The sequence below is a fragment of the Moschus berezovskii genome, chromosome 3 (genome assembly GCF_049115385.1).
Source record: "Moschus berezovskii isolate FMDL1 chromosome 3, NW_MosBer_1.0, whole genome shotgun sequence".
Lineage (NCBI taxonomy): Eukaryota > Metazoa > Chordata > Mammalia > Artiodactyla > Moschidae > Moschus > Moschus berezovskii.
Window position 1 is genome coordinate 95,678,535 of NC_142462.1, and position 16,895 is coordinate 95,695,429.

The 16,895-nt window shown below is 38.5% G+C and overlaps 1 protein-coding gene across 1 annotated transcript in view; it reads right to left on the minus strand.

Moving 5' to 3' along the window:
• Positions 1-16,895, minus strand: part of FAM3C (FAM3 metabolism regulating signaling molecule C) — a 57,958-nt gene that overhangs the window by 22,832 nt on the left and 18,231 nt on the right. The window contains exons 3-5 of the mRNA XM_055421177.2: positions 13,744-13,848; positions 2,622-2,651; positions 1,918-2,041 (exon numbers count right to left, since the gene is read on the minus strand). Of these exons, the coding sequence (XP_055277152.1) occupies positions 1,918-2,041; positions 2,622-2,651; positions 13,744-13,848 (259 nt within the window). The remainder of the gene's footprint in view (positions 1-1,917; positions 2,042-2,621; positions 2,652-13,743; positions 13,849-16,895) is intronic.

The following is a 16,895-nucleotide window of genomic DNA, read 5'->3' on the forward strand; positions in this document are numbered from 1 at the left end:
AGTGAATGGGATGAATGATGCTAAGAAAATTCAGACTTCTCTAAAATTTTTGTTGGAAAAATCTTTCAATACAGAATTAGAACATACTGGAAAGAAAACACTAGACTGAATTGTCCCTACCGGTTCTTCACTAGGGATCCCTGGTCAACATTCAGTCCCCTTTCAAGGACTAGATTTCAGGGCCTGGGGCATAACTATAAAATCCCATCAATTATTCACTATCTCACAGGAATGGCAGAATAATTCCTGAAAAGTGAATGAACAGGTGGCCTGTCTCAATTTTATGGTTAAACAAACTGAAATATAAATTCTACATGACACACCCACTATGCTAGAACCAAATTCTCTGGCTCTGAGCCAAAACTTTTTTTTTTTTACCAGACTCCACTGCTTAATACACTTCTCTCTTCTTTTTAATTTATTATAATCTGTGAATAGACAACCTGCTATTATTTACTAGTTTGAGCTCTTCTTTGAATTAAAACTTACATGCTTCAAGGGGGCAGAGATAATATGAAGACAGCCTGTCATGAATGGGTTGGGCATTCTAAGAGAACTTCCTACTTATTATTCAGGATCAAATATCTGGCCCCTTTAGCCAAACAAGGTGAAAAGGGGGAGTGGGACATTCTAAGGTAATGGGAAGGATGTTACTTAATGCAAAATCTACAAACTTCGAAAAGCCAAATACTTTCAATTCAGTAAAGCAAGACTATTACGAGACATCAGAGGACGATGGATGAACAATGGATTATCGTCAGCATGAGGATAAAGGAAATGAGCAGGGACCTTAGGATCATCTGGCTCAAGCTTTTAATTTTACAGTAAAAGTTTTATTCTAAGAGGCTAAATCCTACACAGGGCTAACTGAAGAGGGGCGAGGATAAAAATGTTAGCACTTCTATATTAAAAAGAAAAGACAAAAAGCTTGGAAAAACTGCCTCATTTCCTCCTATCTGTAAAATTACCTCATTCTTTACTTTATATAATTAAATGGCGCATATATTATTTTATGTAAAGCCTATCATATCTAATTTTTCAGACAAGACCCAATTAGAAGCAACCAATAAAAAGCAGGGTTTGTGATTTCAGAGCCAGGAACTTAGAAATGAATATTAGAATAATTAGAAAACATGGCACACACTGTCCACAGCATGTGTGATGGCGAGGGTGTGATGAACTTTGATGCGGGTGAGTGAAGTGAGGTAGAGGTGTCCAACTTTAGATTGAGTCGGTCAAAGAACATTTCTCTAATCCAGGAACTTCAAGACAAGTGACACAGGAGTAGGAGACTAAAAAAGCCTAAAAGGTATACTTTGCAGAGCATCTCAATAAAGGAAACCATCCAGTTTAGTGGCAAACAGTTCTGGGCCATGACGGACTTGAGGTTATTACTGGGCTATTTCACACTTCAGCAGGCAGGATTCAAACATTTAAAATGAAAGATGTTGGTTTGTAAGATAAAGCATTCATTATCTAGGGGAGTCTAGTTGACAAAAATAATCCTACTTGGACTTTCTGTAGTGATGGAAACACTTTCTACCTGTGCTGTTGCATTGGGTAGGCACAAACTGCATGTGGCTATTAGCACTTGAAATATGGTTGGTATGACTCAGGAATCAAAATTAAACAGCCATCTGTGTCTATGACTATCAGATGGGATCTAGAAAATTCATTCAGAGGAAATCTCTCATCTATACATGAAGCTGGAATGCTATGTTCTTACCACACTCTAATGCAAAATTTAAGAACTTTAAGACTCCTTAAATGAGTGGGGAAAATTGCATGATGGAAATGGAAATCACTTTTCTTTAGTAAAGGCATGCCCAATACATTTTCAAAAGATCCAATAAACTCAGATTCAATTTGCTAAAATTTAATAGTGCACCTTATACTTCCAAACTGATAAGCACTTACACATTGTCCTCCAGGCAGATTTTGGGTCCCACCACATTGGCTGCTCCACTTGCCATTTTAAAAGCAAAATGCTTCTCAGGGCAAGCTTTTGAGATTCCACATTTATATCTGGGAGGTTTTGTAGCTTTGGAGAGAAAAAAAAAATTATTATTTTTTCAAAGAAAAAAATATTAACAGATTCTGTGTTTAGTTTGCTTCATATCTCAAACCACAAAGGGCATTATGCAAACACCAAGATATATATATATATTTTTTTTAAACTACATGGAAGGTTTTTTTTTTTTTCTGAGAGTTTCAAAGAACCTCAAACAAAACAAAACAAAACAAAACAGAACCTCCTAGGAAACAAACTAAAAATAAATATAAATGGAACAAGTAACATGCGGGCAAATATAATTTATCTAATTATTTTTAAGGTTTATTTTACAAAGCCAGGATGTGGGAGGTTTGGGATTGTTACTCTTCATTTCCACTCCACATATGCCTGATGCATCACTGAATATCTGCTCACAAACTAAATCTAACCAGGAATTCTCCTTTTACGTACTTTCTATATTTAAAATACTGAAGCTAGAAAACATTAATGGAACCAAAATATCCATTATAAACAAACACCCAAAATATTAAGCTATCCAATCAAATAGTTTCCTTATAACTTAGAAAAAGAATACACTATATGCAAAATATTGAGAGGAAATACTTACAACGTACAACCGCATCCAATGCTGACCTTGCTAAGGAAAAATAAAAGTTATTTTTGTTAGAAAGAATAAGGCTATTGGCAAGTATCACTTTTTAACATGTATAGAGATAACAGGTCTATTAAATGTGTTTGAATTATTACTTAGCATACAATAAATAAAACATGAATATTACTTTAGAGGAAAAGTGAGAAAGTAACTTTAGACTACATAATTTACTACAAACAACCGTGAGGAATTATGGGGGCATTATTTTATTACTGATAGAGCATTTTGTTTTTACCTTTACATTTTGTTTTTAGTTTTAGTTATTATAAATGTAAATCTCAATCATATTACTAGCTATAATCACCACACTGTACAAATGCTGGGTTGGATGAAGTATAAACTGGAATCAAGATTGCCGGGAGAAATATCAATAACCTCAGATATGCAGATGACACCACCGTTATGGCAGCAAGCGATGAAGAACTAAAGAGCCTCTTGAGGAAAGTTAAACAGGAGAGTAAAAACTTGGCTTAAAACTCAATATTCAGAAAACTAAGATCATGGCATCAGGTCCCATCATTTCATGCCAGATAGATGGGGAAACAATGGAAACAGTGACAGACTTTATTTTGGGGGGCTTCAAAATCACTGCAGATGGTGACTGCAGCCATAAAATTAAAAGACGCTTGCTCCTTGGAAGAAAAGCTATGACCAACCTAGACAGCATGTTAAAAAGTAGAGACATTACTTTGCCAACAAATGTCCGTCTAGTCAAAGCTATGGTTTTTCCAGTAGTCATGTATGGATGTGAGAGCTGGACTATAAAGAAAGCTGAGTGCCAAAGAATTGAAGCTTTTGAACTATGGTGTTGGAGAAGACTCTTGAGTGTCCCCGTGGACTCCAAGGAGATCCAACCCGTCCATCCTAAAGGAAATCAGTCCTGAATATTCATTGGAAGGACTGATGCTGAAGCTGAAACTCTAATCCTTTAGCCACCTGATGCGAAGAACCGACTCATTGGAAAAGACCCTGATGCTGGGAAAGACTGAAGGTGGGAGGAGAAGGGGATGACAGAGAATGAGATGGTTGGATGGCATCACCGATGTGATGGACATGAGTTTCAGTAGGCTCCGGGAGTTGGTGACGGGCAGGGGAGCCTGGCATGCTGCAGTTGCAGAGTCGGACACAACTGAGCGACTGAACTAAACTGAACTAAACTGCACATTCAATTCCCAAACTTGATAATCTTATAACTGGGAGTTTATATCCTTTGAGCAACATCTCCTCATGACTTCCACCCTCTCCCAATTCTTAGTAAACACTATTTCACCTCTGTTTCTCTGAGTTTATTTTTTTTCCACATGTAAGTGATACCATACAGTATTTCAAAGTTCCTTTTATATGGTCTTATTAAAAATTGTTGCTGCTGTATGGTGGTGTATACATATGCTGCATATAAAGTCCTGGACAATATATATGAATCTATCTCAGAGGTTAGGCTGAGAGATTTGGTGGGAAGAACACAAGAGGGCCAGTGGTGGTAGGAAGGTTTCATTTCCCTAAAATTGCAATGTACTAGGTATAATTAGAAAAAGAAAAAAAAAGGTCATTACTAAGAGGGTTTTAAAAAAAAATCATTTATCAGTTAAAGGAAGCCAGAATTTCCTGATCAATCTTAACCTGAATGCAGTAGATCTTAACCTAGAAATCTACACTTAGAACTTCTTAAAAGCACTAACATTTGATCCTAGCCCATGCTATGTGTGCTAAGTTGCGTTAGTTGTGTTTGACTCTTCGAGACCCTATGGACTGGGGCCCTCCAGGCTCCTCTGTCCATGGGATTCTCCAGGCAAGAATACCGAAGCAGGTTGCTGTAACCTCCTCTAGGGGGTCTTTCTGACCCAGGGGTTAAGCCTGAGACTCTTGCATTGGCAGGTAGGTTCCTTACCATTAGATCCACCTGAGAATACAATATAGATAATCAATAGTATTGTGATAGCCATTTCCGGATTTGGCTAATAAGCATGTGGTGTCATAAATGCTTGCCAGCTGTTTGACTATAAATAGACATTTAGTTTTTAGTTCTGTACTGTTTCGGTAACTGTGAATTTCCTGTAAAACCAGTACTGAAAGAGAGAACAGAACAGAATGCTAAGACTGAAAATAACATGTAAATGTTTAAAAACAGGAAGATGACTAAGTAACTGAAGGTCATCAACTCTACAGAATACTCAGAATACTATGCACCACTGAAGTCATAAAGGCAATGCAGTCACATGGGAAAAGTTTAATATATGGAATAAAGCAAAAAATCAACTTTATCTGTGAGTACTAAGAACAAGAATGGATAAGGACAAAGACTTGAAGGAAATAAAAAATGATCAATTAGTAAATGAAGGTGCTGGGGCTCATTCTTTCAATTTCCTTAATTATAAAAGGGAAAGATAAATTCTAGACACCATCTGGCCCAAAGCTCTCACTTTTGTAAATAAGAAAATGAAAATCAGAGAGTAACTAGCAACCAGTGATTAACAGCATGTAGACTAGAAAGTCTCAATTTCACTTAGACCTAAACAAACACATACTATCAGGCTCAGGTGTTAGAACACTGTTCAAATCAGGAATGCTTGTATACCTAACTTATGACAGAAAGATACATGGAAGACAGTGGGATCAGAACACAGATAATATGACAGCTCATTCACATACGTGGGGTACTCTATCAAGTACTTTAACATGTATTATTGATTTGCTCATGACCTTGGAGCTTCCCTGGTGGTTAAAACATAAAGAATCTGTCTGCAGTTCTGGAGACCTGGGGTTCGATCCCTGGGTTGAGAAGATCCTCTGGAGGAGGGAAGGGCAACCCACTCCAGTATTCTTGCCTGGAGAATTCCACAGAAGAGCCAGGGGTTGCAGAGTCGGACACAACTGAACAACTAACGCTAACACTTCTGTTTTAAAGAGAAAGAAATTGACATCAGATAGGTTCACCGATTGGATTTGTCCTAACCATAGTCAGTCATTGATAAGAATCAGTTTTCAAAGCCATATCTCATTCGAGCACCCAAACTCACACTGCATCGCCCCCCAAATGGGACTGTCTGAGGTCTAGTGATCACAGGTACAAAATCCACTGGTCCTTCGAAGAGCCGGAAGCCAGGATAGGGAGCTTTCAGGACCATTCTTTTGACTTCAGAGTGGGGAACAGACTCCAGAGGGTTCAAGACTTGAGATGAGTCCACAAGGACAGGGACGCTGCTAAAGTAATCAGGTTAAAAACAGGTAGCGGCTGAAACAAAGGTAGTGACTGTGGGTTTGAAAGTAGTCGATGGGCTCAGAACAACTAAGGCAGCAACACTGACAAGACTGTGGAACAGACCCGAAGGAGGCATGAAGGGAAGGGAGGAATCAAGTTTACTTCTCAGACATCCACCTTTAGAAGCATTCCTTCATCCCTTCACATGAGCTAAAGGAAAAAAAACACCATCTCTCACTCATGATGTTTGTTATCTAGCGAGGAGATAGGGTGTGGGATGGATGCTGAGTTCCCTGTGGACCTGTTCATTTTAAGATACTTTGAGATGATCTGGGTGGAAGTCTAAAGGCCAGCTATAAATGAGACCGGGGACGAAGATACAAACTGGTAAACTGGCAAATGATGAGGTCGTGCAAAGAGAGGATTTAAAATGAGGAGAGGGCTGATAAAAGAAATCTTAGAGACATCAATAATCTGCTAACATTCAAAGGAAGAGTGTGGCTGATGAAAAGGAGGTAGAAGGAAAATCAAAGATGAGCCTCTAAATGATCAAACTGGTTTGACTGGGAAACTTGAGATTAATAAATAAATAATAATGTTATTCAATTTAAAAACTTTACTGGGACACAATCTGGGGTAAATGTTTCTTAATCATCAGACTTTTGAGTAAATAACTTTTGAGCAAATTACCTCCATTTAATTTGTGTAATGGACATGAGTTTGAGTGAACTCCGGGAGTTGGTGACGGACAGGAAGGCCTGGCGTGCTGTGATTCATGGGGTCGCAAAGAGTCGGACACGACTGAGCGACTGAACTGAACTGAACTGAAGGGAAGAAGATGTTCAAAGGAGGAGAAAAAAGCCTTTGTGAACATATTTTCAGATTAAAACTAATTTTATCCAATATGTATAAGCAAAAGCCCTCTATCTGGCCTGCAGTTCTGAGAATTTTTAACACCTGGAGGGTAAACAGGTAAAATTTCATAAATCAAACAGGATGGTTATAGAGTATGGGCACAGCTTACAAACACAAAAATACCTCCTTTTCTGCAACTTTAATTCCTCAAACTACCTTGATGGCTTTAATTCTTAAGGTCTTTCAATATATACAGTTTTTTACTTCAAGGAAACAACAAACATTTCTGATTTTTTTTTTCCAGTGAATGTTTCAATGAGCCAGGCTAAAGAAATCTAATATAATTATTTTGTACTTTAGCTTTTAATAATAGCTCAAGTGATTTACATATATATTATTTCAATGGTTTAAATTTAAAGGGTAAAAATAAATTAACTCAATAGAATAGTAAGGATTGACTGCATCAATATATGTAAAAATAATTTGGACTACTTTCAGCACATTTTTGTTAAGTATCCATATTGAAAACTAATCCTGTATTAAAGCCACAATCATAAATAAGACTGGTAGACTGTACCCACATTGATGGCCTGGTGTGATACTGTATGGAATTTAAGATGTTACCAATGGGAAACTGAGTAAAGGGTATATAGAATCTCTCTATATTACTTCTTACAAATGCACATGAATCTATAATTATCTCAAAAAGTTTTGTTAAAGATTGCTTAAAAAAAAAAATCACAATTTATATTTGTATATTCAACTAATTTTAGGCAGAATTTTCATTTGTCATTTCTAGAAATGTTTGTCTTATTTTTCTAAAACAGTACTATCTAATCAACTCAAATGTAAATTTACATAAACTATCAAGTAAGTTATTAAATCAACAAATTGAAAGATGGGAAAAATTCACCACCCAAAGAACTATAGTTAGCCTCATGAGGCCCTCTAAAATACTGATTATAGAAACAATCTTAACGTCAGCTAAATTTAAGTTAGATGCTCAACAAATGACAAATACAACCATATCTCCATTTTTGCTCAATTATTCTGAAATGAGAATTAAAAATAACCACACAAATTAAATTTTCAACAATTCAATAGATTGGAATCCAATAAGGCTCTGTAGATGGATAAAGAATACAACTTCAATGATGACAACAAAATAAACCATTTGCCCAAAGAATGTCTAAACTAAATAGCTAAAACACATACAATAAAAACTTGCAGGTTCCTAACATTAGGAGAAATGAAAATTAACACAGACAACTCCCTTAGTTAAAGCAGCTCAGTGTTTGTTCACAGCTGATGATCAGGGGCTTGACAACTAACACAGCTTTAAACAAATCCTACTTTGAAAATACTCTTTCTCTACACAAAAGTCCTAATCTTCAATTATCTACATTCATTTTCCATTCAATCAGCATGTACTATCTACAGGATCTGGTGCTAGATGCTGGGTGAGTCAGCAAGACATTAATGCTCCCAACATTTGTTCTCCAGTAAGGAAAGCGAAATACATGATAAAGAATGCTGCTGAAGAAATTCTATAATTTATGGCAGAATAAAATCAGGTCAAATTGAGATATAAGTACTAAGCAGTAGAACTGACAGTTTACAAAAAGGAGAAACAATCTAACAGGGAAAAGAGGGAGACTCAAATACCATTTCTCCCAAGAAGGGGCATTCGTGCAGTTTTGAAAAACGAGTTAACAGATGAAGGGGAGAGAGAAAGAAAGATGTGTAGGTAAAGAATCAGCAGAGTCAAAGCTATGGTTTTTCCAGTAGTCATGTACAGATATGAGAGGTGGACCATAAGGAAGGCTGAGCACCAAAGAATTGATGCTTTCAAACTGTGGTGTTGGAGAAGACTCTTGAGAGTCCTAAGGAGAGTCAATCCTAAAGGAAGTCAACCCTGGTGGAAGGACTGATGCTGAAGCTCCAATACTTTGGCCACCTGATGCGAAGAGCGAACTCACTGGAAAAGACCCTGATGCTGGAAAAGATTGAAGGCAAAAGAAGAAAGGGACGGCAGAAGTTGAGAGGATTAGATAGCATCACCGACTCAATGGACATGAATTTGAGCAAATTCTTAAACGACAAAATGATCTCTGTTCATTTCCAAGGCAAACCATTCAATATCATCGTAATCCAAGTCTAGGCCTCAACCAGTAACAGTGAATAAGTTGAACAGTTCTACGAAAACAAACAAGACCTTTTAGAACTAACACCCAAAAAAGATGTCCTTTTCATTCATTATAGGGGACTGGAAATGAAAAAGTAGGAAGTCAAGAAACACGTGGAATAACAGGCAAATTTGGCCTTGGAGTACAGAATGAAGCAGGGCAAAGGCTAGTAGACTTTTGCCAAGAGAATGCACTGGTCATAGCAAACACCCTCTTCCAACACCACAAGAGAAGACTCTACACATGGACATCACCAGATGGTCAACACCAAAATCAGACTGAGTATATTCTTTGCAGCCAAAGATGGAGAAGCTCTATACAGTCAGCAAAAACAAGACCGGGAGCTGACTGTGGCTCATATCATGAACTCCTTATTGCCAAATTCAGACTTAAAGAAACTGGGGAAACCACTAGACCATTCACGTATGACCTAAATCAAATCCCTTTTGATTATACAATAGAAGAGAGAAATAGATTTAAGGGATTAAATCTGATAGAGTGCCTGATGGACTATGGACAGAGGTTCATGACATTGTACAGGAGACAGGGATCAAGACCATCCCCAAGAAAGAGAAATGCAAAAAAGCAAAATGGCTGCCTGAGGAGGCCTTACACATAGCTGTGAAAAGAAGGGAAGTGAAAGCAAAGGAGAAAAGGAAAGATATACCCATTTGAATGCAGAGTTCCAAAGAATAGCAAGGAGAGATAAGAAAGCCTTCCTCAATGATCAGTGCAAAGAAATAGAGGAAAACAATAGAATGGGAAAAACTAGAGATCTCTTCAAGAAAATTAGAGATACCAAGGGAATATTTCATGCAAAGATGGGCTCAGTAAAGGACAGAAATAGTATGGACCTAACAGAAGTAGAAGATATTAAGAAGAGGTGGCAAGAATACACAGAAGAACTGTACAAAAAAGACCTTCACGACCCAGATAATTGTGATGGTGTGATCACTCACCTAGAGCCAGACATCCTGGAATGTGAAGTCAAGTGGGCCTTAGGAAGCATCACTATGAACAAAGTTAGTGGAGGTGATGGATTCCAGTTGAGCTACTTCAAATCCTGAAAGACGATACTGTGAAAGTGCTGCACTCAATGTCAGCAAATTTGGAAAACTTGGCAGTGTCCACAGGACTGGAAAAGGTCAGTTTTCATTCCAATCCCAAAGAAAGGCAATGCCAAAGAATGCTCAAACTACTGCACAATTGCACTCATCTCACACGCTAGTAAAGTCATGCTCAAAATTCTCCAAGCCAGGCTTCAACAATGCGTGAACCATGAACTTCCAGATGTACAGCTGGTTTTAGAAAAGGCAGAGGAATCAGAGATCAAATTGCCAACATTGGCTGGATCATGGAAAAAGCAAGAGAGTTCCAGAAAAACATCTGTTTCTGCTTTATTGACTACGCCAAAGCCTTTGACTGTGTGGATCACAATAAACTGTGGAAAATTCTGAAAGAAATGGGGATAGAAGACCAGCTGACCTGCCTCTTCAGAAACCTGTATGTAGGTCAGGAAGCAACCTGTATGCAGTTACAGGACATGGAACAACAGACTGGTACCAAACAGGAAAAGGAGTAAGTCAAGGCTGTATATTGTCACCCTGCTTATTTTAACTTATAAGCAGAGTACATCATGAGAAACGCTGGGCTGGATGAAGCACAAGCTGGAATCAAGATTGCCGGCAGAAATATTAATAACCTCAGATATGCAGATGACATCACCCTTACGGCAGAAAGTAAAGAAGATCTAAAGACCCTCTTGATGAAAGTGAAAGAGGTGAGTGAAAAACTTGGCTTGAAGCTCAACATTCAGAAAACTAAGATCATGGCATCTGGTCCCATCACTTCATGGCAAAAGATGGGGAAACAGTGGCAACAGTGGCTGACTTTATTTTTTTGGGCTCCAAAATCACTTCAGATGGTGACTGCAGCCAAGGAGAGTTATAACCAACCTAGACAGCATATTAAAAAGCAGAAATATTACTTTGTCAACAAAGGTCTGTATAGTCAAGGCTGTGGTTTTTCCAGTAGTAACATATGGATGTGAGAGTTGGACTATAAAGAAAGCTGAGCGCCGAAGAATTGATGCTTTTGAACTGTGGTGTTGGAGAAGACTCTTGAGAGTCCCTTGGACTGCAAAGAGATCCAACCAGTCTATCCTAAAGGAGATCAGTTCTGGGTGTTCACTGGAAGGACTGATGCTGAAAGTGAAACTTCAATCCTTTAGCCACCTGATGCCAAGAGCTGACTCACTGGAAAAGACCCTGATTCTTGGAAAGATTGAGGGTGGGAGGAGAAGGGGACGACAGAGGATGAGATGGTTGGATGGTATCACCAACTCAAGGGACATGAGTTTGAGTAAACTCAGGGGGTTGGTGATGGACAGGGCAGCCTGGTGTGCTGCGTGGTTCTTGGGGTCACAGGCAGTCAGACACGTCTGAGTGACTGAAGTGAACTGAGCTTAGAGATAATGGAGGACAGAGGAGCTTCGCAGGCTATAGTCCATGGGGTTGCAAAGAGCTGGACATGACCTAGAGACTGAACAACAAGGAATCAGCATGAACAAAGGCTGAGGGTTTGTGTCTAAAGATCACATGCACATGGACACAACAAGTGGCTGAGGGGAAGTACAGGTCAGGAAGGTAGAAGCAGGCCAGGGCTGAGTGCTATTCTGGTAGGGAGCTTAGATTTTACTCTCCAGTAGCTGGAAATACTGAAGGTTCAAGAGTTTTGAGAGAATCCCTTTGGCAGTGTTGACACAGGCAGATATCAAAGATGAGAAATAGGACACAGGAACATCTCTGAGATGCCCAAATAGACCATCCAAACTAGAGATGATCCAAACCAGAGAAACACTGTGACCTCACACAATCTCTTCTCTCTGAAAACAGTGGATTTTTCCCCAATTTTTCATTTGTACCAATGATCCCACTGCCACCTTCTCTTAAGGATCCTCCTTTTCTGTCTGTTCAATCTCTTCCTGTTGATTTGTAATTCAATGACTTTTTGCCCAAGGACTACAGACAAGCCAAAGCCTCTCCCTTACATCAAAAAGGAAAAAAAAAATGTTCAACTTTGGCCTTGAGCTAGGATCCCATAACCAACTTCCTTTACCATAACCTTTCTTAGAAGAACTAGCTACAACACACTGTTTCCACAGCAACACTGAACAAGTCCTAAATGCCTTCCCAGTTTTCGCCCCACCCTTTGATTGAAACCAGCTGTGCTCTCAAAGCAGCCAGGCTGGCCCTCTGCAGTAACAGAACACAGCCCAGAAGTCAAGACATGTCTCACTACACTTTGCAACAACTATTCTGTGCTTTATCCTGGATACCTCATTTTAAGTTGGGTGCCAAAAAATAGATGGTTAGGAGGAAAATAACCAGCACGTTAAGAAGAATGGTTCAAAGGGAGGGTTTCATGAGTTGATAAGATAAAACCTTAGACAAAGGCCTGGTGGAGACCACAGCTTAACTATGTGAGAGATCCATCAGGTAGAAGTAAGACCAATGGACTAAAATTACTTGGGAGTATAAAACATAGAATTTGGTGCAATACAAGGAAGCACTTTAAGTAGCCATTGTAAGAAAAGTCACCTGAAAATGTATAAAAATAAATATGTACAGAAATTAAGGACTACATGTCAGAACTGTCTAAAGCCCAATACCTAGTACATGGTCTCTGGATAGGAAATCAGCCATCACCTAGGAGCTTGAAATGCAGACTCTCAGGCCCCATCCCAAACACTGAATCAGAACCCATCCCAAACATTGAATCAGAACCTGCATTTATCAAGATTCCCTAGAGATTCCTCTGATATCAAAAAATTGGATAAGCAGTGATTTAAGGGAGTCTTGAAACTAGATATGAGAGGGAGTATATTAGGTCTTGGGGATCCCCTCCAAATACTAACTTATGGAAAGCAAAACTCACGAACTTTTCCAGAGATCTCAAGGCTGTTTCCTCTGATCTCCTGCCTACTAGGTCAAAACACTGTTTCTATGTTCCACAGTCTGACCTTTCATTAGTAATTTTTTAATACTTTAAACAGTGCTCAGCCAAAGCTTATTCAAATATTTCAAATGTTAACTTATTTTATCAACTTAAAAGATTTTGTTTAAAACTGAAGTAAGGCAGCTTATAGTGGGACATTTACAACACAGCATCAAATAAATTGGTAAAAAGAAAAATGTTGCAGAAAGAAAATGAGGGTAGGAAAAGCAAGATGGATATCTATGTCTATTTAAAATGTTTTATCATGACTCCTAATCACTTGCTAATTGAGGGATAGAATTGGCTCCAAGTTTTTAAGCAGCCAATTCAAATAGGGTGTGATATCTTCTAGAATGTGTATTTAAAATGCCATGATTAATATCCCTCAGTTCAGTTCAGTTGCTCAGTCGTGTCCGACTCTCCGCGACCCCATGAATCACAGCACGCCAGGCCTCCCTGTCCATCACCAACTCCCGGAGTTCACTCAAACTCATGTCCACAGAGTCGGTGATGCCATCCAGCCATCTCATTCTCGGTCGTCCCCTTCTCCTCCAGCCCCCAACCTTTCCCAGCATCAGAGTCTAGGCACACATAAAATAGGCCCCACTAAATACATTCAAAATGTTGAAAAGAAGATTAATGCTTTATATCAAATTAATTGTAAGATTTTCTATTGTGTATTTTAAAATATTCTAATGAATTGCACTTACCAATATAATTACATTTTCTTTTCTAGACAGACTAAACAGCAGAGTGACTCAATGTTGATAACTCATAAAAATTTAAAGACAATCTCATCACAGATGAAATTCAAGAAAGGGGGAAAAAAATAAAAACTTACCAAATAGATTTCCTAAACTTGCATCCATTTTTATTTCGAATACTTGAGAAATAACATAGAATGTCAGTAAAAATACTGCCACAGCAACCACCAACTTTGCAGCACCTATATAAAGGGTAGAAACAATTGAACATGAACTTATGAGCCCACAGAACTTTGTATTATGCATTACCATGAAAAAGTATAAGTGTATATTAAAACTTCCTAAGACTATTAAATATTTAATAATACTCATTACTGGATTTTAATTTTACTTGAGTTACAACAAAAAGTATACCAACAGTCAATCTGATTGCCTTTGCTAATCAAGAAGTATGAGATTGGCTAGCAACCTAGCCACAGGACTGTTTTAAGTCATCTGCTAGTTTTCACACGTAAAACAAAAAATGACCTGCTATCAACTTCTGACTGACTACACAAAAGTATCATGACTAATGGAATGCCAACGCCAAGTATGTGGGATGACTCACTTCCAGTCCTTTTCAGTTATAAAGGGCAGTGCTAGTCACAGAGGACACAAAAACACTGAACCTTCTGGGGACACTAAGGCGACAGACAGCATGTCCACTCGGCAAGGAGTTCTCAAGTGAACTGTAATGAGTTTACTGGCCTCACCAACCTACATATCTCGTGGCGCACACAAGTACTCCTGGTATGGTGAACCATAATATCTCCCCTCGTACTTAACATCGAAGTTTAAGACATGCCTTCCCCACTCCTGCAGGACTTAATTCAGTACCTACTTCATTCGCGTCCTTAAATGGTTACATGGTAAGCTTTGTGAGCACTCTTAGCCTTCCATACCTATCTTCAACCATTTCTGAGTGCTTTAGATATAGCACTGCTACGAACTAATTAACTGCTTAATATGAATCATCACTTGTCTTTCTTCTCCACAGCTAATCAAATCTTAGAAAGTGAAAGTATGAGAAAGGAACAGAAACGAAAATGACTGGAAAGGAACAGCATCTTCTTACTCTTAGAATTTCAGAGACATCTCATTAGTTTATTCAGAAACAATATTAATAATTTTCTGTATAATCTCCATGCTCCTCTCAGGTTACTAAAAATTCCATTTACACTGATGTGAAGGATCAGCTGTCATCTCGCACTATCCTTGAGGAAACAAAGTCCCCAAGCGAGGCAGGTGCCCAAGATTACAGCTCTCTTAGCAGCAGCACAAGAACAGGAGCCCGGGGATCCTGACACAGCCCAGTGCTTTGTCACTAACACCAAAGTACCACGTTCTTAGGAGAAACTACCCAAATTCAACTCAATGGGTAAGGAAGAGGAAAAAAGAGCTGTGTTCATCCTAATTTTATACACCTGAAATGACTGGGAAAGCATCCTTACAGGGGAGGGAAGTGAATGAACTTATGGCAACCAGAAGGGCTTATGACGCTCTATAAACATAGAAATGAGATGGCAAGGAGGAAGCCCAGCTACTAATCAGTTCCCATCCCTGCCTCCTGCATGGACCTTCTCCTGCTCCCAAAACTGCCTCCTGTTTTCAAGACTGACTACGGGTCATCTGTGTGAGGAGGTAAAATTCCACTGGGCTTTGAACTCTTCCCTCACGGGGTCTAGCAGAGTGCCTTGAACATACTCTCAACATATGTAATATTCTCAACATATGTTTGCTAAACAGATGAATGGTTAACAGGTGGCATGTTTCTTCTTGATCATTTAAGACCAAGGGCTGGAAGATTATATGTCATGTGACAGTCTAAATATCTCATTTTCTAAGCATCGGGGGCATGTGCAAATAATCTTTCCCCATTCCTTAAAGTAGATATATGAAACCTTGACTGTTCACAACTGAAATATTAGAATGATTAAAGCAACAAGTTCATAATATACGAACGTTCTAGACTAAATTCCATATCAAACTAAACATAAGCCTACATTAAACAAACTATCTACATCATATTTATAAATACATACACATATATAATATATATACACACACCATTTACTGAGTGCCTGCTACAGAGCTAAATGCTTTATAAGCACAATATCATTTGCACAGCCTTTCAAGATACTATTTTCATTTTACAAATAAGGAAACCAAGGTGAAAAATCTAGATCACTTGCCTACTAAGGTCATATAACTAGTTAGCGACAGAACTTAATTTTAAATCAAGACCTACTCGATTATAAGCAACCATTAAAGGAGCTAGGAGAAAACAAAAGCTCTAAGAGACAGAGAAGTTGGAGGTGGAGAAACCAACTGGTAAGAGAATAAGCAAAAGATCCCCGAGAGAGGCAGGCAGGTGAACACCAGCAGCACCTCCATGATGATAGTTATGGACCTTCTATTGCAGAGGGGCTCCTCCAGAGCTGTCACCATCCACCTCTGAATTTGGAAGGGCCTACCCACAGCACACCACAGCTCCCACTCCATCCACGAGAATCCCTCTTCCTTTCAGCCATGGATTGCTCTAGTCCAAGAGTGTCCCTGTTTTTCATAAACTGAGAAACATCAACCTGAGATATTTATTAATGTCTCACTGTAAGAATAATGGCTATAAGGATATTTCAAAGCAACCAGGATCTTTTTTTTAATTAGAAGAGGTTAATTAGTCTAAAAGCAATAAACTAACAGCTAACTTCCTATTCCTTCATTAATGGTAGTCCCCTTGAGACCAATACTAGGAAGCGTGCCAAACATAAAATCAGTATTCAGTGAATAATTATGCATCAATTAACCTTGGTATTATTTGTCAGAATCAGAGAAATGGACTAGATGACAAAGTTAATTTCAACTAGAATGAATGCAGAATTATATAAGAAAGAGAAACTTGCTTTATTCTGGGCTTAAGTAATGTACTTTTAGACCTATGCGCTTAGAGATGTTCCTGTAAGAATATTTTGTTTACTGATGAGATGATAATCAAAAGAAAGACTATCTTGATTTTGAGAAATGATAAGGTCTCTCCTAGGATGGACACACACTACTTAGTGGAAATATCTATGTAAAATGTGAATGTCTTCTACAGCAGTGCTGTGATGGGACACGTGCACACACACACATACATAAAACTAGGCAAACAAGCTTAATGTATAAGGACATAAACATTAAAAAACCTAATAAAATATTTAGCACAAATAATTTCAACAAAACTACCCCCCAAAACTTATACAGAATCCAC